Genomic DNA, 27,769 nt, shown 5'->3' with positions numbered 1-27,769 from the left:
ACACCATTTCTGCAAAATCCATGTTCTTTTCTACGAAGAATATTTTCCCAGTTAATTCAAGAGTTCAGTTCCTACAAAATCACAGCATTTATTAGATATTTCTGCAGCGGGGATTCATAAGAACTTTTCCATGATGATGCTTGCTTTCGGCCCTGAGGGATTTTGTAGAGCTCCAGCCTATATTTGACCTGGCAGCATGTACTCAGCCTGTCAAACACTACCAAGGCTTTGAAGAAACTTTCCCTCAATCCTTTCATGGCATCGTGACACTCCACTCCACTCTGAATCATCTCCAGCATCCCAAACCAAGCATCCTCAACATCGTCAGAAAAGTGAGCAGACTATACTCGAATCCATCTGGGTTGGTAACATCAGAAGTATGCAGACTCTAATTAACTGGCTTAGCTCTTGCAGGCTGTTCATGTTTGGACAGAGGAATACATAACGGGGTAATAAAATCAGATGCTTTTTAAATTGAGTCAGTGCAGTCAAAATTATTAACAAAACAGGATGTCTTATAGAAATTCAGTTCATTTAGAAGTTGCTTTCCCTAATTTTAACTAAACCTTTTCATCGCTGGAAACAAGATCTCAAAGCATTCACAGATTTATCAGACAGTTTGAGTTTGAATTAGAGGAGACTAATTAGAGTCTGTATGTCGGCAATGCACTGGAATGTGTCACACAGTTTTGGGCCTTGGTCAGCAGTTCAACTAAATTAACTTGAAACAACTTGGTGACTCAGCTGTCTGAGTATTGTTGAAACATGGAAAAACTATGTGCTATTTTCTCTAAGCTGGCAACTGTGGGTGAATAATGCAATAATGGCTCTCATTATCAGTGTTGATGTTCTTATATACTCCAGTTTTGTTGGTAAAAGTAGCACAATGCTTTATTTCAAGCTAAATTGATGATTGAGTATAAAAAATGTGTAACAGAGAAAAAAAGAAGAAAGGAAAAGCTTCTCCTGACAACCTTTAGTCTGTCCTAGATTAGGTTAAAATTGATTTCACAACTGCAGAGACAAATTATACAATGATTAACAATAAGAGGAATATCTCACAGTACAAAAGTTATTTTTCTTGTCTTGATGTCTCACTATTTGAAATTCACATCAGCAAGCGGCAGATTTGTTTTTTTCTTCATTATGAGATGAGTGTACTGAAGAAAAGTTACCATGACAAAAGTTACCACCACAAATTACCTTGAGTGATAATTGTCGAGCTAGTTTGTTCTGACTCTGGCTTCTGGTGTCATTATTTTGCTGTAGCTGAAGCACAGCCACAAACCACAATACCCCCCTGTTTGGAGACAAGCCAGAGTAACACCAAAAACATGGTAAAAAATAGTCAGAGCAGAACCTTTCAACAACCTTCACCTGGTTGTGATGGGAGTGTCTGTTTAGAGCTGAGGACAGTTTAGCCAATTAGTCATGAGGATCAGTAAAAATGAGCTTGGCTTCTCACAGCTCAGTCATGCTACTCAGAGAAACGGACTTATGAAAGTAACGTTGTAAGTTGCTATGGTTGATTTTTTAAAGGAGTCACCACACTTCTAACCTCTGTGTTTTGTTACATGTGCTGTATTAAGTATCACACTGTGATAGCATTATGTAAAACTAGATCTGTGAAGTTTACTTATTTTACAGATCCACTGTGAAGTCAGAGTAGACTTATTCATTTGCCTTTAATATAATTATTTTGAGGACAAATTGTGACAGAGCCCCACATGAAAATAACTCTATTATCCTGGACTATTTCAGTCAATGCAGTTCAGGTATGTCTGCAGCACAGTTAATGATACTCGATCAATTAAGCTCCTCGTTGAATATATTTAGACAGAAGTTTCTTGGAGATTATTTATAATTTAGTAATGGAGTGCTCACTGTAGACACAGCTAATGTAAACTCTGACTAATAAGGATAAATTCATCTACATTTTTGTGCTTTCTGCTACGGCAGTGTAATATATTAAATCAGCTATGGATAACAGTCATTTATTCACTTAATTATGTCCATTGAGTTAGACTGAGTGCAGCTGTGCCTTTCGTATTGCACTCATTTGCTAGACGAGATAATGCAAGTCATTCTGAAACCATGCATTGCCGATTTGGCCTTCACAGTAAGTCAAAATGTTGTGTCAGGATTGTTCATTTTAAGTTTTTTATTACATTTTTAAATGTTAATTTACTGAAATGATATTTCTTACTTGACACAGCTGGACTAGCTGATATTATTGAACAGAGGACAGTGCGGCCTGTCTCATTATTTACAGTAACACATGCAGTCCCATAGTGTATTTAGAGCCAGAACTCTCTCATCAGCCATACATCCTGCTGAAATTCTACATTAGCAGCTTCAGGAGGGTCGTAAATTAGAAATGAAGAGGCATCTAGACGCAGACCTCCAGACCTGCACTAGTGCTCACTGAGGCCCCACACAAGCCACTATTTCAATTCTCTGAATAAATCCTTAGCCAGAACGGCCAGGAAACAGTAATTCACAACTGCACACAGTGAAAAGAGAGACTCACATGATGGCTACATCTCTGCTTCTCCAGTGACACCAGAACACTCCCCTCTGTGATCCTCCGTCCCAAAAGCCCCAAAGAGCATCGCATCAGTCTGACAAAACAGAGCTGTCGCCGTCTGTCTGCATCGAGACAGAGAAGTCAAGAGTCTGTCTGTCTTATATCCTGTCTGTCTGTCTGTCTGTCTGTCTGTCTCTCTGTCTTATATCCTGTCTGTCTGTCTGTCTGTGTGTCTGTCTGTCTGTCTTTATCCTGTCTGTCTGTCTGTCTGTCTGTCTGTCTGTCTGTCTCTGTCTTTGTCCTGTCTGTCTGTCTGACAGCCATTCTCTCTTGTCCTTCTTACTCTGACTTCCATTGTTCCTTTGTTGACATATGCACTTCCTTTGTACCTTCCTTCCTTCCTTCATTTCTTCTCTCCATACTTCCTTCCTTCCCTCCGTCTCTACTTTATTCACTCGTCTTTCCTCCTTTCCTTTATCTCTTTCATCATCCTTCTTTTCTTCAAATCTGTCCGTCCTTCTTTCTTTCCTTTCCTTCCTGTCTTTCCTCTCTTCCCTTCCATCCTTCCTTCCTTCCTTCTCTCCTTTGTTCCCTTTCTCTGACCTTTCTCTTTCTTCCATCCTTTCTATCTTCACATCTTCCTTCCTGTCTTCCTTCCATTCCTCCATCTAGTCTGTGTATCGTGGTCTGGACACAGCTCTGTGCTCTGCACACATTCTGCTCCATGTGGTTTCAGCCTCATGTGTTGCGGCTGTTTGGACAGCGCCTAGACAATCCGATCTGTGTTAAATGCGGCCTCACACTGGGCTCCACACTGATTGGTGTGTCAACACAGGCTGGATTTTCACTGCCTGCTCAAATGTGACTCTGTTTGTTGTGCCGTCCATTCATATCCAACTGAGATCTCATGAATAGGTGAGAGCAAGCTCATCAGATTTGAGCAGGCAGTGTAAATCCAGCCCGTATTGACTGACGCACCAACCGGCAGAGAACAGAGTGAGAATGTGAATTTTTCACACAAAAGCTGTCTGACCCCCCCCAAATATAATGATCATGCTACCATGTGGCAAGAATATATTTTGTTCCTCACTTTTAAACGATTATTCATTACTGTCTGAACAGAAAAACAAAACAAAACAATGTTTCCTTTAGTTTGAGCAGCAAACAAAAACACCACATGTTACATGTAGATGAGAGAAATGAAGGATTTGATCCAGCAGTTTAAGAGAGCTCCCTGGAGGATTTGGTGTTGCTGGTTGGGGTAGGGAGGCGGCAGCGGCAGAAGAGACAGCATCACAACCAAATCGCTGCAATTAGTAGAAGAAGCACAGGAGACTAGTGCCCCCCAGTGTTTGCTTGATATACAGTGTGATTAGTTTCTCTATGCTGCTGTGAAATGATTGGATTAAAAACTCTCATGGATTGGAAATTCTTCGTCTTCTTTTTCTTCTGTGATGTGCACTGATCCAGCGAATTTGGAATTTAGTTTTTGGCATGAAACTTCACCTTTAACTGCTGACTGAGTGTCTTCTGCAGCCAGGAAGATTTGCTGAGTGTCTGAACATGAGGAAGGAGGTCTGTCAGTTGTTCAGCCATACCATGAAAACAAGACTGGAATGTCATACTGTGGAGGTTAAATATCTAATTATACATGGCATAATCGCTTTAAATATCTCATTAAAATACCTAATGTTTAGTATATTCAAGCCTAAGAAGTGGAAATTCCAATTTATTTGAAAAATGGATTCATTCTGGACTAGTTTCCCATTCATGGATGAAGTCTTCACTAGATCCCTTTGAGTGGTGATTCTCCATGGAGAAGCACTAAGACCGTATTGACCTACATCATGTATTTTCAGCGTGCAATATGCCTTTAGCTATTCTTTGCCTCTGTGACTCAGTACCCATAATCCCTTTGTGTAGGCTGGATTGATGGCACTCATCATTCATTCTTCTTCCACCCTGACTGGATGGTTTCCACAGGCAGGTGACTATCAATGTGTAACCAAGGTGAGACGGGGAAGGTCATGTGACTCACTGGATTTCACAGGGTGGTAATTGTGCTGCATTTACCTTTTTCATTCATACGGGATGAAAATGTTACCGGCTTATCACACATAGCAGGCTAATGATTTATCATTACAGGAAGCTGAATTTAACTTTGTTGAAGTGTGTGAAGCAGAAGTATTAACTTGTTCTGAAGGCCTGTGTGGATCAGAACTGGTTAAAGAAAAAGGTAAAGATACAATTTGAGCTGACAAAGTGCCAACCTGGGTGGTTTAATGGAATTTTAAGAACTTCATCTGAATATCCCATTGAGCCTAATGAGGGATACATCCTCTCCCCCTGGAGCTAAAGTCCTGTCTCTGTGGGAACCGACTGATAGCAGGTAGACTTTGCCCTAAAGGGGAAGTAACAGTACAGGAAGAGAAGCAGGACAGATTCCCGGCTGTCACAGCAGAGGTAAGACACATTCTCATGAATTAGAACAGTAATTAACTGATTAATGTGAACAGATTTTAGTCAAACAGCAGATGATCACTTGTTTAAGACTCGAGAAACACAAGGGGGTATTTTTTGAAAGTGCTTCGTTCATCACAACTTGTAAGTGATGTTCAAGCCTTTCTGGCTATGTAAGCGAACAGAAACAAAGTCCACTTCATGTCATTCAAATATTTGAAATGATCTTAAAACATATGTTCGCTTTGTTCCCAGGTTTTAGTTTGAAGAGTTAAGTTGAAGTTGAAGTTGGAAGCTGAAATACAGGAGGAACCAAAAGTCAAAATGTGGTTGAAAAAGAATTATGATGACCATGAGTCCAACAGACAGTATTAACTACTGATATGTGTAAATTAGGATTTTTCCATTTCTGATAACTGGACTTATCTGCAGTCAGTGTAGTCATTACTTTACCACCATTTATATAATAAGGAACTGGTTGTTGTGTAGCTAATCATTATATAGTTTATTAAATTATGAATGCCTTAGAGATAATTTGTTACTCTCATGTCTTTGTCCTCACTATATATAAAAAAGAATTACTGTCTGTCTGACTGCCTCGCTAAATTTCCTTAGAGATCAATTAACCACAACCTATAAAACATACATACAGCTCTGTTAAATGGGGGCTTATGGCCATAATTATGGATGTTAGTCATGGTTGACTTTCATTGTTTGTGTGATGCATCATTTCGTAAATACCCATTTATTTGTTCCACACTGATGTTACCCAATTTGCCGTTTAACATCACGGATGAAAGCGCCGACGCTGTTCAAAGGATGCTTTTGTGTCTCAGCTGTGACCTTAACTCACCTGTAACTCTGATATATCTTCTCTTGTCAGTTTTGTGCCTCAATTTCTGAAAAGATCTGCCAACTTTTGGTATGAATCAGACTAATGCCAATGAAAATGGGGGTTATGGACCTCGACCCCCTCCATACAATTATCAACAATATGGACAAAGTGCTTACACAGGGACGAGCTATGAGGTTAGTGGCAATGTTATAATACTTTTGTTAACCTCACAGGGAATAATAGGGGAATAAGGCATGGTGAGCTTTATTTGGTGTTGTTTTTTTAATGTCCCAATGATTAGCATTAGTCTTTCATCAGTTCACTTCAAAAAGAAAACAGACTTTTATTTTATTAGCTCATATTTTAGATGTGTTATTTGAACTACCTGTTGCGTTATTGCTTTAGGTGAACCGGGTAGGGGAGGGGAACATTGCAGTGATCTCCCCTCCTGGCAACTGGCATAATAACATGGCCCATTCTGAGGACATGGAAGCAGCTAGGGGAAACCAGCATTCTGGTGAAAGTCCACCTGACTACCCTGATGGTGGCTCAGTGGATAGCCCCTTCAGTGACGCTGGCATACGAAGAGGTGAGGGCTAGAGGGAGTGATGAATGGGCAGAGGGGGAAACAAAAAGCGAGAGAAGCTAATATGTTTTTTTTTTGGTTTGCATGGTCAGAGCTGAAAGAGGATAAGCAATATTTACTCCCTCATTTGCTCTGCAGGGTTTTCTTAAAATTGATTTCAGATTGAAAACAGTTTCCTGATCTCTGCTGTACCCTGCCTCAGCTATTCAGCTCCCACACAACAACAAAAATCATTTAAAGTGAGAGAATAAAATGTGGGTTTGATGAAAAACGAACCATTTTGAAAGGTTGAGCAGCATAAACAGCATCCGCTTCTCTGCTTCACTCAAGATTGTTAGAGGTGTTGTTGCCTATCTTTCCCCTGTCTCTCTTCTTTTCTTTCTGAACAGGTTTCATCAGAAAAGTCTACCTGACCTTGATGATTCAGCTGTTGGTGACTGTCGGGATCATATGCGCTTTTCTTTTCTGGTGAGGCACCATTACACGAGGGAGTTCTCTCGAAAAAGAGTCGAATCTATGTCAGCCACCCAGCTATCAATTCACATTTAGTGCAGTCTATCAAGCATGTAAGAGCACCCAACATCACAAAGGAGCACAGGTACCATAGTTCTTCTCCAAAGCTTTGAGAGTGCAACCCAGCACTGCTCAAATCATCATAAATATGTGAGGTGAGACAAGCTGGTAGAGAATAAAGTGCATTTCTGCCGCATAATATTTTTGCTTACAGTAGTTGAACCTTTACATGTTTTGTATAATGGATGTGGTAGAGCACTGCTATAGTAATTTCTTTTCATAAATTGTATTCAGCTCCCATGTGCACAATGCCCTGTCCTCTGTTAATATTTAATAAAATCATTCTACTGCCTCTATCAAATAAATGGCATCTCTATTAAACACTCCCCTCTCCCCTCTCCTTTTTCTTATCGATTAACAGGGACACTCTCAGGATATGGACATGGAGAAACAACTGGTTTTCATACTCCATGATGTAAGCTAACAAAAACATTCAATTTGGTTGTCACATTTTCTTCTTTTATGTCTATTCAGTTACTATATTGTGTTGTTTCTATGCATCTTTGTGTCTACGTATGTATGTTTGAGGCTCTGTACAGACAGCAAATTTCCTTGTAAGGACAATAAAGTATCTATCTGTCTTTTAACCAGTTTGACCACATACAAATCTGTGTGTGGTGAGTTACGTTAATGCAAATTTCTCTCTTGAAGATCTATAGACATAAATCACATGCTGTCACACCAACCAGAATCCCAAGAAACCTCCAGCTAAACTGCATAAATAATGCACAATTCACATATCGAACGCCGTGTTTTTTTTCTGTTTATAGCCTGTTTATTTTCTATTTACGGTACACTCTATATTCTCTGTGAATTAGGGGAGTGGTACTGGTGCTCGTCTTGGTCCTGTCTTGCTGCAACGACGTCCGTCGTCGAGTCCCTTTCAATTTCATCGCCCTGGGCCTCTTTGTGAGTAGAAGCTGTACCAGCCAGGCATCAAATTAAACCCTCACCACACCTGCTCTATTTCACAGTTTTTTGTCATGTATTTACTTTCCATTTGTCTCTCTCTCTCTCTCTCTTTCTCTCTCTCTCTGTCTCAGACTATTGCAGAGGGTCTGATGCTTGGCTCTGTGGCAGCGTGAGTATTTCTCTCCAAGGTTGAACCCCCCAACTGATGCTGACTCATTTAAACAATAATAACCCTATTTGAGCCATATCTGATAGCATGTTGGAGGCCAGCAATGAAGCCATCAAACCTGATGAGATGTTATTGTTGCTGGTTTACCAAATTAAAAATGTTTTTTTTTTGTGGGCTGAGAAAGAATCAGCAGCACATAGCAATAAAGCCCACCTGTGAGACATTTCTTTTTTAGCAGCTTGTGGCAGAAAAAAAAGGCATCAGATGGAGCCTGATTATCAATAATACATCCAAATTATCATATTTATAGGACATTGCCATAACTGAAGCTGCACTGTAACTGATATGAAATGAAAATAGGAAATACATTATGCAATGCACGTCCAGAGGGGGGTCCCTGCCATCACTCTAGCTAGAGACACTTAATATGGACTATTAAATGTCAAAATACCACATTTCTTACGAGAAAAGTAATGTTTGATTTTTAGGCTAGAACACAACCCTACTGATTCATGTCTGCACTCGCCTGCTGACTAGTCAGACATGGTACCATGGGGTGCCTTTCCCACTGACTATCTGTTTGATATTTCTGTCTGCAGGTACTTTTATACTGAAGCAGTTCTGTGGGCTGTGGCGGCAACAGCGCTCGTGTCCCTCTCCTTGACTCTGTTTGCCGTGCAGTCAAAGGTATGATCTGTCACGCACTCTGAACTCCATTTCCAGTGCACCTGAAAGTGAAATTTCATAAACTGCAGTGACTTTGCTATGCAGTCAGTGGTAAATGTCCATATACTGAACTGTGTTTCCTGTGCAGTCAAAGGATAAGTGTTAAGCTGAACTGTTGGCCAGGTTTTTCTCATGCAGTGTTTGCTGTATGCAGAGGTTTAAAAGTCTGAGTTCGCTGTGCAGGCAAAACTATGATTACTGCTGAGATCAGTGTATTTGTCAATCAAGTTAATTCCTTATGTCCAGTGGTGGGACAGAGTTAAGCCTCTGGGCTGTCCTCATGCTGGTTGATAATGCCATAAATCTTAAGTGGAGAAATGGCCTGCACCCTTTTGTCATTTCCTAAATACGCCCTCTCTTTTTCCTGTCTTCTTTCAACATGAACTGTCTAATAAAGCAAACACACTCTGAGATTAATCTTTGAAAGGTTCCTTTCGGCGACACGCTGGGAAATATGATGCTCTTTCAGCAAGATGTATTTTAATTTTGAAAAGGTAATTTCTGTTGTGTTGTGTGCAGTGGCATGCACGTACGCTTGAAAAAAAGAAAATACAATTGACTAGCAGAATCTAATCTAAAAATTACAATAATAATTGAACAACTTAAGTAGTTCCCACCAAGATAATTTCCATTCCCTTCCATGCACAAGTTCTTCAACGGTGTTAATACATCTCTGTGAAGTCACATGGTTTATATAAAATATGTTATGCTTATGAGTCTGTGTGCACAAGTGAGGAGACCTTTTGAGAATCACTGTTGCTAGTATGGAATACTGCTTCAATAAAAGGCTCGTATTTAGAATAAAAGTAATCATACAGTCAGTGGGGCAAAAAATTAGACAAGTGAAATAGATGTAGGCCAAATTCAAATTGCATTAAGAGTCCTTCTTAATTGCCTCTAAATGCAGTTTGGCATTTCACACATTTCGCCACTTATTGCATCTGAAGGAGCTGCAGACATTTATTTCTCCTGCTTAGAGTGGATAAAACTAGGAAGCAGGTGTCTAATGATTACACTGAGAATATATCTCTTCTTAAATGCTCTCTGCTCATTAATCTGTTGAAAGAAGGTTTAAAGAGACTTCTTGTAGAGCGAGGGGGACGCTTTGATATAAATAGAAATAGTGGCCACAACACTCTTTGTTTTTTTTCCAATGACTTCACATTCATCCTGCAGGTTCCAGCTCCTCCTGCTCTGCAGTTCACACTGTGCACAGGGTTTTTCGTCTCTGTCACTGTGATTTAAATGTCATACGGACTGCCTTGCATGTTTAACTCATAGCTCCTCAAGTGATCAGTGTTAATGATTCTCTGGTAGTAACTGCCATATTTTTCCTGTCCATCTGAAAAGGGCATGCAGGCCAAAAGGCCACCTCCCCTCCTCTCCTCGGCGCCTGTGTTGCAGCTTGTTGATTAATTGTCCAGCATCATTATATCTAGAATCGTTAGGATTTTCTTGTGTGTTGAACTGCAATATGTCTTCATCATTTAGTAATCTGCGACGCCTCACAGCACAACTGCAATGCAGGCGACCTTGAGCGCCCTGGCTTTTATGGCGATGATGAGCGTAAATGAGAGATGTTCTATCTACAGTTTTCTGTTTGAGAGGCTTGTCACATTCTCTCTCTCTCTCTCTCTCTCTCTCTCTCTCTCTCTCTTTCTCTCTTTCTCTCTTTCTCTCTTTCTTTCTCTCTGTCTTTCTCTTCTGGCACCAGTGGGACTTCACCGCAAGAAGTGGAAGCCTGTGGGTGTTTGCCTGGACTCTCGTTTCGTTTGCATTGCTTTGTGCAATCCTCCGATCGCAGGTAGATCAAAAGCAGCCCATGTTTGCAGTGTGAACATGTTTGAAATAAATTGTGGTGGTGTGCAGACAGTACATACAGCTTTATAGCTTTTATCCTCAGGATGTTCTGGCACTGACCTGTGCTCCAAGCAGACTATAAAGAGGAGAGTGTGCACTCTCAAACCTCTCAGGAGTTGCTGATCTCAGACTGATGCATTTAAATGTTCACTGCTGTTTACTGTGACGGCTCTGAGTGTTTTAGCCTTAAGCGGGAAATTTACAGAGATACGCATCTTATTGATTATGAACTGTTATTATTACACAACAACAACTGAACTGGAACAGAAAATAAACACTGCCTTCTTATATAGTATATTGCGTGTACCCATTATCAGCCTTTACTCTCATATTTACATACTTTTTCAGCTGCTGAGTTAAAAGATGAAGCTGAATTAATTTGTCTACAAGAAGCATATTAATATAGAAACATAAGAAACGTTTCATTTCAAATCCATGATGTCAATTTGTGGAAGAAATACTATGATTTTATACGAATCAGTATAAAGTCAATCGTGTTGCTGAATGCCTCTGCTGATTTCATGTCTCTGATTCTTTCAACAGTACCTTTCCATCCTGTACGCCTGCTTGGCAACATTGCTGTTTTCTTTAGTAAGTACAGTCAAACTTTAATGACAGAATATGGTTTTCTGCAACACAAGTTGAATCGAAAAACAGACTGAACATGACCTTTTAAAATGAAAGAAACCATCATTAACGCAGGCTTAATGTCAAGTGAGTGTATGTGATGTAAGATCCCAGGGCCAAGCAGCCTCCCTCCAGTGTCTGTCACAGTAGTTAGTGTATAGAGAGAGACTCTGATGTCCTCGTGCCCTTTAATTTCAATTATGCACCGCTTAACAGCAGTAGGGTTCATTTTCACAGCCACCTCTCTGCGTGCCTTTGGCATTAACAGCAAATGTTGTGACCCATCCCGTCAGCTGGTGGAAGAAACCGTGAAAGCACACAGAGCTGAACAGGCTGTCAGCAGCAAGTCACAACTTATTTTCAGCTCCACAACTCTCCACAATTATTTACATGGCCTGTTTATCTGCACAGCCTCCTCTATCAAAGATAAGAAATACTGCCCGTGTTTTCTTTCAGACCGATTCTTGTAACTGACTCTCTGTCTCTTTCATCACGCTGCCTCAGATGTTGAAGCATCTCATTGCTTTTTCTCTCTCTCTGCAGTATTTGGTGTGTGATACCCAGCTTATCCTGGGTGGGAAACACAACTATGCAATCTCTCCCGAGGAGTATGTGTTTGCTGCTCTCAACCTCTATTTGGACATTGTCTCCCTGTTCCTCCTCCTGCTGAATCTCATCTCGCTCTGCCGCTAACATTGAACCTCCACGACAGGCCCTCGAGAAACATGAAACTCCTCCAACACACAATATTAAACTGTTTAGTGCACCATATATCTATATTCACAGTACACTGTTTAGTCCTTCCGACATCTGCTGTCATATTTAAAGCAACATCGTGTCACTTTCTTACTGTAAAAAACTGATTTAAAATCATTTTGATGCCATACCAGTCCCGCATCGCAGCACTGCCAATTTACATACAAACACACAAGAAACTGAATAGCTTTGTCTTTGACATTTTATTTTATTTTTACAAAACAAATTCCCCAATAAAAACTGTAAACACAAAGATAATGAAAGAAAAATACAAATAAATAAATAAAAACAGGTCAGTGGTGTGTTTGTTTCCCCTATTCTGTACATGTATCATATACAATGCAATTATTTCTTCCCTTTTTGGTATTTCTTTGGCTTTTTTTAGCTTTATTTAGATCTTTATTTTTTGGGGGCAAGGACTGAGCCTTTGTACATGGGACGGATGCTCTACCAACTAAGCTAAACGACACCCCACAATGCAGTTATTTCTGATATGCAAATTTGCTTTAATTTTATTATCATTACAGTGAAATGCTGATTATCAGAATGCAAAGAAGCATCAAACTGCAGTATAATATAACATATGGGAATGATAAGTTATGAAGTATTAACATTAATGATGTGCATTTGAACACTGATGTAAAGTTTAACACTATAAACACTTTAGACAATATGAACTGTAACACAACAAACAACCAGCCTTACAACTCTAGTACAGAAGGTGTGCAAAATTTAAAAAATCTGACTGACCCCATTTGTGGCGCCCCCTGGATGGACGGCGCCCTTAGCATTTGCCTATCCTGCCTATGCCACGGGCTGGCTCTGTGCCATACTGTTGTATAATCAGGTTTTGGACCACCGGGAAGAGGAGGTTTTTAGGGCTGGGGCATGGGGGTGTGCTGAAAGGGAGCAGAGCCGGTGTCATGTCAGAACTGCAGCTGAGTGAGTGTGGCAAGGAGACCAAAGAGTAAGAGAAATAGAAGGCTGGTGGACTAGTAGCTGACAGCTGTCTTGTTGCACCTACTTCAATTGGTGATTTCACAAGTAAATAAAATCACAACAAATACACAGACAGCTGTCTATATTTCCAACAGATGAATTGCACTCTGAGAGAAACTGAGGGTACGAAATCACAGAAATATGAATTTCTATGTCATGTTGCTTTAAATAAACAGAGATGACTGTGATGATGAATGTTATTATATGCTGTTATGTTGTGTGCATATTGAGTTTTCAAGGGCTGTTATATTCATGATTTTAAAAACTGTACTAGTATTTCTACCTGTAACTTAAAATGTGTGATTTAATATTTAATTGTGTTAATATTGCATTTGAGCTTTAACTCAATTATTATTTTTAGTTTTCTAGAAACTGAAACTTCTGAACTTAAAACTGAAAAAGGCTAACATTCCTAGACAATTCAGCTACAATTTCTGTAATTTACAATAATATAATAACATCAAAGTAGAACAGGGATCCTGTGAGGTTTTAACCAGCTTTCTGTTATTGTTATGAAGATGAAAACCAAATTAACTATATTAAAGGACAGTGTTTGTCAGCCTTACCACTCCAAAAACCAGGTGGTGCTTTGTGACCTTTTCCATTCCAAAATATAATTGCTCAAACTGTAGGCATCTGAATAATCAATAAAAACACCTTAAAACTCAACACATAGTTTATTGGCATCACACATCAAACATTTTTCATATAAAGAGGGAATGTATCAAGTATAGACTATGAAAGTGCAAATAGCATTTCAAGGATTAGTTGCTTTACAATAGAAAATCTCAATGAGTTACAAAATGTTATATGCCATTTTAAAATAAATCACCTGGACATTAGAGGTGAAATACAAAGGAAGTACAAATTCCATTTAGACGTATACCCATTTCATGCACAGCAAACAGTTACACAAGAAGGGCAACATGTGTTAGCTCCTCTGTTCAACCCACTTTCATTAACCAAGCTCCACCAGCAATGTGGCACTCAACTTCACAACTTCAAGACACTTTTCAAAGCAATCGCTATTTTAAGTTCTAATGTGGCTCTATATGTCTACTAGAGAAACAGAAGATAATTACTTCAGTCAGACATTAGTCTGTACAAACATAATTCTTATGTCTTAAAAGGTAAAACACTGATCAATGTGTTTCATTTCATGTTGGTTATACACAATCCATGTCCTTTAATGGATCTGATTTATTTCAGATAAACTTTATATTGCAACTTTCCTCCATTTTAGTGTCTTCAGGTAAGATACATGATACACATACAGTAGGTCAACTCATTCCAAAGTCCATACAGTGATTTTAGTTTCTAAACCACAGAAAAAACAGAAAAACTCTTTCAAAGTGTCGGACAAGAAGCCCCTCTGCACAAAAAAAAGAAGAAAAAAATGTTGTTTTTTCAAAATATTTGGGAACAAGATTTGAAACTATGAACTGTCTATTAACTGTTACCCTTTATACCAAATCATATAAAATCAGTGTTATCCATTAACACAACACTACTAGAACCAACAAAAAGCCTCATGCTACAAATATTTTAATGAAAAAAAGAAAAAAAAATCATGTTTGCACACTATAAACTTCATAAGATAACTTTAAGGTAACAGGTGTTTGTTTTGTTTACACTGTAAATACTGTGTAATTAGCACTCAGAAAAATGTGTGAAAAAAAATTAAATAATAGTGATTGACATAAAGGCACTGTATCTCTAACTGCGTAGAGAACTGTTTCAAAGACATGGACTCCCCATGTGTTTGAGATGCAACACACATTCATGAATTCTCTGTGCATTATCCCTGCAGTCCGGGACATCTGCAGAGCTCTAAGAAAGCTTTGCTTATGTTACACTTAAATACAACCCAGAGATAACTTACAGTGACCAGGGTTTGAATAATTAATTCACCAAAGTTCGAATGGGATTGCCTGATTACCTCTTTCACCGGTCTTTCTTGCAGTGTATAAATCAGACTACTCGCTGTCTATTTAGTCGACCGTCTAATCACGCTCCACATTCAGCTGCCATACTCAAACATCAATTTAAGTGAGCAACAATGGAATTCATAATATACTGAACTGAATGACACTGAAGCCCATCAGCGTTTGTGGTTTTTGAAGATCAGATCACGTCCCCCACTGCAAGTGTGTTTGGATTGAAAGCTTTGAGATGAATAACCATTGTCAACTCAATTTTGAAATGTTTTTGAGCAGGCCAACTTTTCATTTGAATAATTCATCTTTGTGTGAATGTTTTACATAATTAAGAACACAACCATTATGGTTTTAAACTACAGAGTTACACAGCACGCTAGAGCTTTTAGACTTGAAAATATCACTCAGCCGCAATCTCAAATAAAAATATGGCTCGAGACTTTCACATTTAAGTTGAGCTGAGTCGTTGAGATTGTAACAAGCAGGCACAATTTGCTCTGAAGAATCCACTTGGTGACTGCAAATTGTGCTTTTGCTAGTCAGTGTTTGGCACCCATAAAGTAGGCAGATTTGGACAGGAGTGAAACATTCCCCAGCCTGTACCACCACAGATTGAGTATTGGAGCAAAAAAAAATGTGAATCTGCTCATATATACAGTTGAAATTCCTCCCTCAAACCTGATTCAGACACATACAGTAGGCTTTTACTCCAGTGGAAGAAAAAAAAAAAAAGGAATACCTGCACTAAACAAAAGTTTCTAAATTCTTATCTCCTCTAAAATTGATTTCAGAAAACAAGCAACACTCATATTTCTACCAGCACAGAGTCACTAGAGGAAATATATCCTTGAAAATTTATATGAACTGGAATCTCTCCTTCACTTAGTGCTTTCTTTGCAGCAGGGCTGGTTGTTGGGGGCTGACAATACAGTAAACACAGCAAACCTAACTGCAGTGCTAAACTAAGCTTCCTCCCCTTCTCTCCAATGAACACATTCTTCATTCTGTATATAATCCACCTGAATAGCTATTACACATATTCCAAATTTGCAATCTTTCTCTCTCTCTCTCTCTTTTTTGGCATTTCCAAAAAAAGCTCCTTCCCATCTCAGCCAATCACTTCATACCAAATGCACTTGGTCCTAACACTCAGACGAACTGGTGCTGGGTAGTTGGTCCGATATGGAGTTACATTGCGGAGTGTCAACACGACAGACCTTGGAGCCTCCCCGTTCGGCATGGTCTCCACTTGTGTCGAGGGTGGCCATGTAAGGTAGGGACATGGTGTCCAGCCCAACTAGATCTAACTGGGTCGGCCTCTCAGCGACAGCACACTCCTTTTCCTCCATGTCACTCAGTCTCTGAGAGCAAAAACCCACATCTGCCATCACTTCCTGAGGTTTTCTGTTTCCAGGCAGAGCGTCCCCACCTTTCTCGTCATCCTGCAGGCACCCACCTCCATCTGCAAGGAGCTTGTCAAGGTTTGAATCCGTGTCAGGGGAGGTTGGGGGGACCAAGGTGATACCTTGAGGATTCATGTCGTGAAACCAAGCCATGATGTTGCCCAGCAGGTTAGCATTTGCTGCTAACGCAGAGGATGAGGATGGGTCGTGGCTGCCGCATGTGGTTGAATCTATCGTGTCACTAGAAGAGGAGAAGAGGCCTGTTGAAGAGTTGCTGCCACCTGGAGCCACTGGTATCGGCACAGAAGCCCTGTAGGCCCGGTGGTGACTGTCACAGTGCTGTACGGAGGCAGTGGCAGTGGAGTACTGGCTGCTGATGTTGATGTTGCCAAGTCTAGCCAAGTTATCTCCCAGCTCCAGCAGTTCTGAGCTGCTTAGGGAAGCTCTGGTGAGGACCTCTACACCTGGAGCACTCTGCTCAAGCCTAGAAGGCAGAGAGGTGCCGATAGCACCGAGCGAGGCTTCATTAGCAAGGATGTCATGGCTGGACCCACTCCCCACCATCCCCGAGTCCTGGAGTGACAGCTGAATAGCTAGTAGAATGTTTGGGTCATCGTCATCCAAAGAACCAAGACCCTGCTAGGAAGTACAGAAAACACAGTGTCAGTGGTACAGCCTCAACCAGTTACAGAGCACATGTAGCTTCACACCTGTACTTTAAGTCCAACCTGCACCACCTTAGCAAGGAAAGTAAAAACAGCAGCAGGTTAGACCAGCAGCTGTACACATGCTGTGCATCATCTGCAGACATGGAAAATAACAGCTGCTGCTGCTGGACACTTGTGCCCCCTGCAGGCAATGAGAGTTTCTTTTTTCCTTTTTTTTTTCCTCACTGATGTATTGCTGTGTGCTCTGTGTGTTTGTTAATCAGTATTAATGACATAAACCTAGGCGATAAAGAAGCATATCTATGCTGTGGCTCATTGATTTGTTTTTATTAGTTTTTGGACATCAATGGAGGTCTTAACATCCAACAGTTGACTTGTGTTGTACATTAACTTTATCTGTTTGTTTTACCAGAAAGAAATCACAGGATATTTGAAAGACAGACACCAAAGGTGAGAACACACTTCTTATTTATCAGAATATGTCCTGTAGTTCTGTTTTATTTTATGTGCTACAATTTCATACAATCAGTCGATTCTATGGCTAAACTTCCCTTGACCTTTGACTCTGGAAAGAAAGAAAGAAAGAAAGAAAGATAGAAAGAAAGAAAGAAACAAAGAAAGAAACAACGAAGCAAAGAAAAGTTGAAAGCCTTGGTCTCAGATGAAAAATGGAAACTGTGCACTCACCATGAGAGCACCATGTCTCCGTCCACCTCCAATGTCCTGTGTGTCTTTGTAAAAAATGAAATGGACAAAAACACCAACAGTCAAAATACTGTCATTAGAATAAATTATAGAATAGAACGCTAATCACTACTTTAAATGAAAGTCATCTTCATGTCATTGAACACTGAAAAATGATGAACTATTAGCAGCCTGTCAGAGAAAGTGCTTTCAGTATTTTACCAAGAAATTCACTAATTTACTATCTTGATCTGAAATCAATGAATTCTTCTTGGCACAACAAAAGCGACTACCTGGCTTCAAAACTGCAACTCCGTTCATCTTTCACTCCACACAGCCAAAAACAAAGCAGCGCTGTGATTGACAACACTGATGGATTAGAAATATTGGCTTCTTGAACTTCAGCAGTTGTGATTTTTTCAAAGTTTGGGCCAGTACCCTAATTAGGATTCTGTACAAATCTGTATATCAAAAGCTGAGAGAGGATGACTGGATCAATGTACTTTAATTTAATGGAGTTTCATTTCATCATTGATTAAAAAACTTGGCAACTGCACTAGTGTACATTTCATTAACATTTTTTATGTTTGTTTTTGGTGTTCTCTTTACGGTCACAATCATTTTTTTTTTAAAAAGGCCTGGGCATTGTGTGTTCACGTCCTCCACGTGTATGATATCATCAGGTTATAGTAATAGGTTATAATGAATGAATTGAACTGTGCAAATAACTGCTGCCCAATAACCCAAAAAATGAAGGTCATATACATATGAGACTTAAATCCACCACTAAGCGGTTAGAAGAGGGGGCAAGTGTATAAGATTATAACAAATACACATACAGCTGTCCATATTTCTTATATCCATATTACTAAATCACAAAAAATATGAATTTCTACATAATGTTGCTTTAAATAAGCAGAGATGACTGTGATGTGTCCAAGATCCAGGTTTGTATATTCCTAAATGAATGTTATTATATGCTGTTGCTATGTTGTGTGCATATTGAGTTTTCAAGGGCTGTTATATTCATGATTTAAAAAACTGTACTAGTATTTCTATCTGTAACTTAAAATGTGTGATTTAATATTTAATTATTTTAATATTGCATTTGAGCTTTAACTCCATTATTACTTTTAGTTTTCTAGAAACTGAAACTTCTGAACTAGAAACTAAAAAAGGCTAACATAAAGTTCCTAAACAATTCAGCTACTCAGTAATTTACAATAACTGTATTGGTTTTAAACCAGCTTTCTGTTATTGTTATGAAGATGATTTTTGAAAACCAAATTAACTATATTAAAGGACAGCGTTTGTCAGCCTTACCACTCCAAAAAACAGGTGATGCTTTGTGACCTTTTCCATTCCAAAATATAATTGTTTAAACTGTAGTTCAACACATAGTTTATTGGCATCACACATCAAACATTTTTCATATAAAGAGGGAATGTATCAAATATAGACTATGAAAGTGCAAATAGCATTTCAAGGATTAGTTGCTTTACAATAAAAAATCTCAATGAGTTACAAAATGTTATGTGCCAATACAATCAGTCGATTTTATGGCTAAACTTCCCCTGACCTTTCCTGACCTTTGACTCTGCATTCAATTGGATTCAGGAAGAAATACGTTAGACTTAAAAAAATACTTTCTTGGATTTTCTTTTGAAAAAGAATATAACAAAACCAAAGGCTGGTCAATCAAAATGTTGTTACTCCAGCATTATCAATCCACACTCAGTCAGTCAGTCAGTCAGTCAGTCACGTCCACTGCAGTACCTGAAATGCTGTCACTGGGGTCATCAGGGTCGGGTGTGTTGCTCCGGAGACTGGACATGTCGCCTCGCCTCCGCTGCCTATGTCTCCTCCTGTACTGGAACTCTGCATACTCCTTAAAATAACCACAAAGAAAAAATGCTGCAGTCAGAATGTCCTTAACTTTCATCATCACTTTCTGACCTGAAAAAAGTTGCCACATATTGCTGATCTGAAATTAAAGTTACACATTTTCCTTGATTCATGTCTAAGTTTTTTTTTTGTTCTAAACTTTTAAAAGACTAAATTTGTTAATTTTTTTTTACTTCAAGCAGTGGAGCAGTTTGCTTCAAATGTGGTCTGAATCTTCTGTTCCAGGAAAGATCAGCACCTAGAGACTGATTTAAACCCTTTCATCTGCAGACCAAACTTTCAGTCATTAGGCTCCAGGCTAGACTGCATCCAAGCAGAGCACACGCTCACTAGAAGGGAATTAGAAATGATGATATGTTTGAAAATAATATCGCAAAGGAATACCTTATCAAATGTGGAAGTGATGTTATTAAAAAGTCAAGTAAACTTACTTAAAATTGATTTACTTGTATGTTTAAAACATTTTTTTCATGGTTTTACCACTAAAAATACATATTAACTCCAGTTATAATGGTTATGAAATGATAGAACACCACACATTAAACCGGCCTAAAAGTAGCTTTATAATACTTTATGTTCTATGCATTAGAGGTAGTGAGACCACATAGCATGTGTTTTATTATTATGACAAACAACAAAACTCTAATTCAATATTTCTGGCACGTTGCCACTCTGGGGAGTTTAAATGAGGTAGAATCAATTAACACAGATGGTGCTTTACACAGCGTGTCTAAATGAAATTGCAAAAAAAACAAACTCCAAAACAAACACTATAGTGTATTAGTTGTGTATGCACAACTACATGTGCACACATTCCTTCATATAGGATATCTATGATCTCGTAGCGCACATGAGGGCTTCCGTATTAATGTAAATAAACTAAAGAACGACTGATTTGCAGATCAGGACTGAAGACTGAGATCCAACAATCAGATAAAAGAAGTTTTACAGGAACAGGAAGTGTAGACAGACATATGTAGTAATAAGCTTTCTTTCATCTTAGTTTATCTTCAAACCTGGCTGGAGTTATTTTGGAAATAATAATTTAGGTAATTAAGCTGGAATCATAGTTTTGGGGTGTTGCTTCAACCAGATGGCCACTTGCAAAACTGCCAACCAGGAGTTGATGAGCTTCACTGAGTGCATTGCTAATCTACACTTTTGTAGATTAACATAAAACGGTTAGATATACCGAATTTGCGCATCTGCATATCAGTAACTCAGGAAACATTCATCTCATACATTTGCAAAAGTCAGTGAGTCACATTCATATCATCAAAATCCTGCCACTGAAACTTCCTTTTCATGCTTCCACCGCTCTAAAAATATCCCTCTATGAAGTGATCTCAGCTTTGTGAGAACCACGAAGCAGACCATCTGTAGCTGTGCCTGTGAGGCAGTGTCATCAGGCTTTGATTATTACTATGGTGCCCCCATTAACTACTGCAGCTGAGAGACAGAGGCTCTTCATTAGGGGACAAAAATAAAAACCTACTTTCGGTGTTCAGCATCTGGCTTCAACGTTCACTGCGAACATCCTCATAGATGCACGCAACCAAAATCATTTGTTGACAGTGATAGGATATTGCGGGCTTGTTTGTTATTTAAATCCTGTATGAGGAAGACGGGAGATGTAGAGGTGAGGTGAGCCTCCACCTAGTTCTACAATTATAATTTGTTCTCTTGAAGATAAGCCGCACCTAGCTTAATGAAATCTTTTCTTGCGGCTCGTACACTTAAATGGTTGTGTATACTCCATTTGTCTGAGAAGTCAATGTTATAGCACAGTGCTGTTAGCAAACGCATTAAGAACAGAGAGATGACAGTCTGCAAAAGAGGCAGATAGTATTTACTAAACAGTAAATAGGGGTTAGTAGGTTACTTCCCATTAGCACCGACAGTGTGGCAAAAGATAAACTTCGATTAATTTCCTACATGTAACAACAGAGAGGAGTGTTTCTAAAAGATGACTGCTACTTCACTTTTCCTGTGTGTTCAGAGCATCAACAGAGCAAATAACCTGTATCATCATGTAATGAGGCTTAATGTTTAATAGTCTATAAACAAGGGGGATCTGCATGGCTTCTGTTAAGTACTTTACACAAGACAAAGGCACGTTCTGTGATTAGCAGAATGCTAAATTAAAAAGACAGGAATTAATTTCAGGCATCCTTGGCATGTGTCTGAGTCCTGGCTTTTGCAGATGAGCGCCTGTGTTGTGTGCTATCTTTGGAGCTTGCTTTTTTTAAGTCTGAGAATAGTAAAAATAGCATAAAGAACACACTGGGGATGAAAGACGAAAATTGTCCAGCAGTGGCTGTTTACTCAGAAAACATTAAGTAAACAAAAGCTTCACAAAGATTTACCCACACTGCATGCTGCTGAGCAGGCAGAGGATCAGGGTTTTGGAAATTCATTTATCAAAGTGGCAGACTGATGTTGTCATTTGTTTTCCTGTCAATTGGAAAATGCCCGCTTTATGCTGTTAAAAGATGTGCACAATAACTTGAGCGCCATGGGTTTGATGTAAGATTTGCATATTGTGTTTTTAACACTTCAGAAGGATGAAACAGTGAGAGCCTACGGGATGATGGAGCTGTTGAGCTTTTCAGATAAAAAGCCTACATGTTTAAAAACTGCAGCAGTCTAGAAATTAAACAGTAATGGAAACTTAGACTATCAACTGCAGTGTATTGACTTATGAATTACTATCCAGTGAATGCATCAAGATGTGCAGGAAAAAAAAGGAGGCAGGTCAATAATCAAACCATTATGTGGTCGACAGTTTTAGGACTGTAAAAGTTAACTGGAAATCCCTGTTGTTAATGCACAATGATCGGGAGCTACCTGCTTAGGTGTTTGCCAGAGAACTGTGCTTTAAATCATTCCAACTGGGTGCACAGGGGAACACTGAACCATCTGGCCTGCTCCAGTGAGTTGAAAAAAGTGGTGATCTTAGGTCATCATGGTTTGTCAGTGCTGTTACACAGCCAAAGTAAAACCAGCTAAATTAAAAAGATTTAGACACACACTGACTTTTTTTTTATATAAAAGTATATTGTGGGGCTACATAATTTAATTGTGTAATCACAATTTAAGTCTCTGCAATTAATTTAACCTGATTAGATATAACAGAAGTGGCCACAATAATTCATCAAATCAAGCACTTCCTATTCACAGATAAACCAATCACAGGTATCGGTTTCAGGCACACTGATTAAACCGTTTCAGCCTCAAACATGGGTGTGATTATTGCAAATAAAATGTGACTGCACCCTCCAGCAAGATTAATCTGTTCATCCGACTGCATGCTGTGGTGATGGTGTTATTATTATCAAGCGCTGTTTTAAAAGCAAAAAGTCTACACGTCATTTTTAAATTGGATTTAAATGCCAGTGTGTCCGATATAGTATAGTGGCAACTGAATATAGCTTGCCGAAACTTGCAAAAGTCCCTATCAAGAGGCTCGTCTGCCTGTTCTGTATGTAGAAACATCTAGAGGGCTCATTCTAAAATAATGGATCTTATTTTCAGGTGAGTATACCTAAATCTCAAATACTGGGACTTGATGTTTACAATCAGTGTTTATTTTACAGAAAACTGCTGGTGGTTTGATTTATACTGTAGATTTATCAAATCATGTAAAAATATATATATTTAGAAATACAACTGTGATGATTCTGATTATTTTATCCATTATGAGGCACTTCTAATTTGTTTTTACTTTATAAAAAAAATATACATTTATGTCAAAACCTGATTTGATCCGTCTGGCTATAATATCCAGTGTCAAAATAAAACATGTTCCTTTATGTATAAGTGTTGGGTTTAAACAGTACAGTTGACATTTTAACTGATAAGACTTCACTGAAAACTAATGAAGTTCTGTTACCTCAGGTGATGCAAAGCCTAAATATTCCCAGTCCCACGTTCCACCAGCAAAGCTGCAAGTGAGGAAGACAGAGATGTTCTTTCAATATAACAATGTAATTAATTGCTGACATTTCATAGCTAATTAGTCACTTTCAATCATGTCAAACTACAGTTCTGTAATATTTTTTAATTGTAAATATTACATTTAAATAAAAAACGAGCTGCATGTCTGTATGTTACCTGCGCCTGGGGGCCTCTGGAGAGTCATTCGGGGCCACTCCCCTGGCTACTGAGGCCAGAAACTCCTGCCTCTTCTGCTGCACCAGACATGCTGCACGGATGATCTTGTGGCGCGGTGTTCGCAGATAAGGCCGGTTAACCTTCTGTGCTAGGTCCTCAGTCACCATCTCCAAGTCCGTCTGAGGACAGAAAGAGCTGGCTGGGTGATTTGTTTTTAGGAAGCTCAGCATATGTTCAGAGCAAGAATACTTAATTTCAAGCTTAACTTTGTCTCATAAAAGTGATTTCAGAAGAAATTTTAAGGCTACTGTGTATGCATATTCTTTACAAGCCTTTAAGACCTTACTGTATAAAAAGCCCTATGGCAGACTTTCCCATTTATTTTACAGTTTTTTTAAAAGGCCTCTATATAAAGACAGCAGGTAAGTACATTCCTGGTCCACACCAGGATATTATAAACTATATAACACTAGATCCTTGACTACAAGCTGAGATGTGCAGGTATTACTGGGGCATAAAGATCATGAGGTAGAAAGCTTTAGTTCTACATCTCTAACGTTCCATATAAGTCTGGCTGCTGTGAACATTAATTTTTTTCCAATGAGTAGCACGGAAACCTGCATAAGCTCGTAGATCTCTTTCTTTGTGCTTTTGGGCTCCAAAAAGAACCCATAAGGATAAGAGCACTTGAGGATGCGTCGAGTCTTTAGTAGTTCTAGGACCGCATCTTCAATGAATGTAGTGTCAGGTGGGCCTCCTTCCCCTGGAGAAACAGAAAGGAGGAGAGGGGGAGAGAATCAGATAAACAATGAGTGTGCGCTTTATGTTGGAAATACATCTGTTCATGTAGTCTAAAGTGCCTGAACATCCTTCTTTAACAGCTTGTGAGGGTAAAAGAACTTTTAGATCCAAGGTGAGTATAATGCTCAAATTAAAAAAAAACATCCAGATACACAATAGTGACAGTCCATCATGGCCAATTGTAATTTCTGGAGAGTTAGATCTGTTTGCAAATGTATTCTGCAGCATGAATTGTGTAACTTTCAGCTGAGCCAGATTCATAAACACTGAGTTATGGCCATTTCAATTTCTCTGTCAGCTGGCACCCAGTCCTATGTAAGTAACACCACTGTAATCAGAATCTACTGAAACTTAAAATGAGTCTTGTGCATCAGAAAAAAAAACAGGTCGTAATTGCCAGTACAGATGAGGCTTTGAAGGACAAAGCTCACAAAGCTTTCTCCTAACTTAGACATGCCTTCTGAATAACAACTATGCCATACACCATTGTTAATGCATTATTAAAACACCTTTGTGTGCCGATCTCCCTCTTGTCTATTTCCAAAAGCTCAATATCAGAGGAATAGATTAAGATATGTCTGAATATGTAAGCAAGATTGACACTATTATGACAGACGGCACACTCACTTCCACTCAGGGCTCGACTGAGCTGCTCCATCTTCTCTTTGGCTGTTTTTAACAGCCGCTGCTCGAGCTATTGTGAGAAAGACAGAAGCTGTTAGGTTTTATTGTCGAGTAAAAACGTCTCGAGAAGACTGCCCGACCAAACAATGAGTCGAATGCCAGAAAATGGGTCTAAATAAATTAACAAAGCTGTGGGAGCAGTAGACCTTAATAATACTGTACATGCACAGAATAGAGAAATACCTTACTTATATGCTTAACTATGAGGTCACATACCAGTTTTACACTAGACCAGAGGTTCACACTGGTTATATTTGTAACTGTTTGTACACTATGCAAAGCAGATATCATTGACAGGCAAAGCCCGCTCTGTTTACCTGATAGCTGTGTTCATGGTTTTTGAAGCGTGTGTAGTAGTGCATAAAACGGTCGAGTTCCTGGAAGCTCTTGTGTTTCTTCTCTGCCTGCAAAATTGTGATGAGACACCAGTCACAGTCAATAAACTCCTGAGCATGTTGTTTCCCCTCACAGAGGAAAGTGTAGGTACTCTGGTTGAGAGCAGTGGGCGAGGAGTGCCACAGGTGAAATCAGTACTTGTGATTGGGAGGAATGCTAGTGAAGGTAGAGAAATAACTTCTTTTCACCCCCGATGAAGGAGGGCGGAACTCACTGTTGATGGCTCCACGGTCAAGAGTCCAGCTTTGTGTGTCTGTATGTGTGTGTTTTTCCAGCTCTTAATAAACGTCTCTGTGTGTATGTTTGGACGACATATGAATGTGTCACTGAGTTGCATATATTGGTGGTGTGTGACACTGTCCTGTACGTTTCTATATATAATAAAAATCTGTTGGTGTGCAGTTAGAAGGAAGTGCGCCAACCAGGGTTCTGCAGCCCTCATCTCTGCTTGAGGCTACATTACCAACTTCTAGGTCCACCAAATCAGGTGTGTTAAAAAGGTTCAATTATGGGTAATGTAGGTGTCAGGTTATGACAAAGAATGGGAGAAATAAATGGTAAGTGGACTGTACTTATATAGCGCCTTTCTCGTCTACCGACCACTCAAAGCGCTTTACAGTACGTATCTCATTCACCCATTCATACAAAAGGTGACAACTGTTTATCAGTTTAATAGAGCTAACCATTCATACACATTCACACACTGATGGTGCAGCCTTCAGGAGCAATTTGGGGTTCAGTATCTTGCCCAAGGACACCTCGACATGCAGACTGGAGGGGATCAAACCGGGGATCGAACCGCTGATCTACTGATTAGTGGACGAACCGCTGATCATCTGATTAGTGGACGACCCACTCTACCTCCGAGCCCCGGGCTAAAAAAAGAGAATATCTCTGGTCCCGCTGCATTAATTATGATCCCTAAACTTTTTTTTAACTGTGTTCATTTTGAGTTTGACAGTGTTATAGGAGTGCAATGATAAATCAGTGCAGTACTCTTTTATATAAAACAGCCCAAGCTCTCCTCCCCTCCTCCCATGTTTCCTACATTTGAGTACCTTCGTACATCATAACAAGGGGCTCTCCCACTACCAGCTGTCACCACTGAACGCTGGTCACTCCTGTCACATACTGCTGCAAAGTCACAGTTTGATGATGGCAGGTTGACATCAGTGAAACACATGATGAATGTGATGTTAATTAACTCCAACCACTCCACTTCTATTTCGTTTAGTCTAGTTCGATGGACAGGTGATCTCCCTACCGCTAGATCAAAGGGTTTAACAGCTAACAAAGTAGGAACTCAAATCTAGTTTGTATATTTATGTGTGTGCATGTGTGTGTGTGTGTACCTCTTCAGTCATCTCCTTTGATTGCTCCTCCACCTGCTGGATGACCTCATAGCGTGTGCAGCGATAGTAGCCTCCTGTTGATGAGCTGTGCTTTTTCCACTCCTCCAGACAGATCCAGCAGAAGTCATACTTACACTGGAGGGAGAGAAATACTTTAACTTAAGTCTGCCCTGGTCAGCAATCACATCAAAAACAGGATAGCTAAATTCTAATGTTAGTGCAGCTATATTGGATCGGCTTTCAAGCATGGACCTGTAAGTTTTATTACAATTCTTTCTACTGCTCCCAGCATCACATCAGAATTATAATCAAGTCTGAAGGACATATTTAAGAGTCCCTAAACCGAGGACTCAAGATCTACTTACTTGTCTCTGAGTCATCTACATCTCAATCTTCTTCCTACCTCTCTTATGTTTGTTTACAAATTAAAGTCATAGTCGCTTGTTCGAACCAAGCGGTGAATCCTTGCCACTAGAAGGCACTCAGATAACATCCAGGTCCCATTGGATATTGCAGAACAACAAAACTCTACAGCCACTCCAGTCCGCAGCCTATTTGGGTGTAAGTGATTTCTCTTCCTGTGTCACAAGTACTTCTGTGGGTGACAAGTTAGCTAGAGCAACATAAAACCCTAAAGCCTGAGACCTCACTTGTCCTGTAAACACCATGCTTACATGACACTTCAGAAAAATCAATACACAATGAAAGAGTGTGATGGAGGATGGATGGAAGGACAGAGAGACACAAAAAGACAGAGTGTGAAATGGAGAGACTTAAGATTGAAAAAAAAAAAAAA

At 39.4% G+C, this 27,769-nt stretch overlaps 2 protein-coding genes across 4 annotated transcripts in view; one reads left to right on the top strand and one right to left on the bottom strand.

Annotated features, from left to right (window-relative positions):
- Nucleotides 1–4,914: 4,914 nt before the first annotated feature.
- Nucleotides 4,915–12,251, top strand: zgc:110410 (protein lifeguard 1). Its single transcript, XM_010737898.3, has 11 exons — nt 4,915–4,990; nt 5,871–6,016; nt 6,228–6,411; nt 6,798–6,876; nt 7,343–7,396; nt 7,800–7,890; nt 8,025–8,062; nt 8,662–8,749; nt 10,503–10,592; nt 11,192–11,239; nt 11,819–12,251. The coding sequence occupies exons 2-11, from the start codon at nt 5,912–5,914 to the stop codon at nt 11,966–11,968; spliced, it is 927 nt and encodes a 308-aa protein (XP_010736200.3). The 5' UTR covers nt 4,915–4,990; nt 5,871–5,911; the 3' UTR covers nt 11,969–12,251.
- A 1,437-nt stretch (nt 12,252–13,688) lies between these two features.
- LOC104924529 (ankyrin repeat and IBR domain-containing protein 1) overlaps nt 13,689–27,769 on the bottom strand; it is a 30,809-nt gene continuing 16,728 nt past the window's right edge. For 2 of the 3 annotated variants that reach the window (XM_010737900.3, XM_019260082.2), the window contains 9 exons: nt 26,974–27,108; nt 25,543–25,629; nt 25,169–25,235; nt 24,358–24,503; nt 23,741–23,919; nt 23,520–23,571; nt 19,499–19,610; nt 17,726–17,769; nt 13,689–17,009 (listed from right to left, as the gene is read on the bottom strand). In XM_010737900.3, coding sequence (XP_010736202.1) covers nt 16,110–17,009; nt 17,726–17,769; nt 19,499–19,610; nt 23,520–23,571; nt 23,741–23,919; nt 24,358–24,503; nt 25,169–25,235; nt 25,543–25,629; nt 26,974–27,108 — 1,722 coding nt within the window. In that variant the 3' untranslated portion in view covers nt 13,689–16,109. The remainder of the gene's footprint in view (nt 17,010–17,725; nt 17,770–19,498; nt 19,611–23,519; nt 23,572–23,740; nt 23,920–24,357; nt 24,504–25,168; nt 25,236–25,542; nt 25,630–26,973; nt 27,109–27,769) is intronic. The other variant, XM_010737901.3, reaches the window with a different exon arrangement.

The sequence above is a fragment of the Larimichthys crocea genome, chromosome XIII (assembly GCF_000972845.2).
Source record: "Larimichthys crocea isolate SSNF chromosome XIII, L_crocea_2.0, whole genome shotgun sequence".
Taxonomy (NCBI): Eukaryota; Metazoa; Chordata; class Actinopteri; family Sciaenidae; genus Larimichthys; species Larimichthys crocea.
This window is presented reverse-complemented; position numbering and strand designations above follow the sequence as displayed.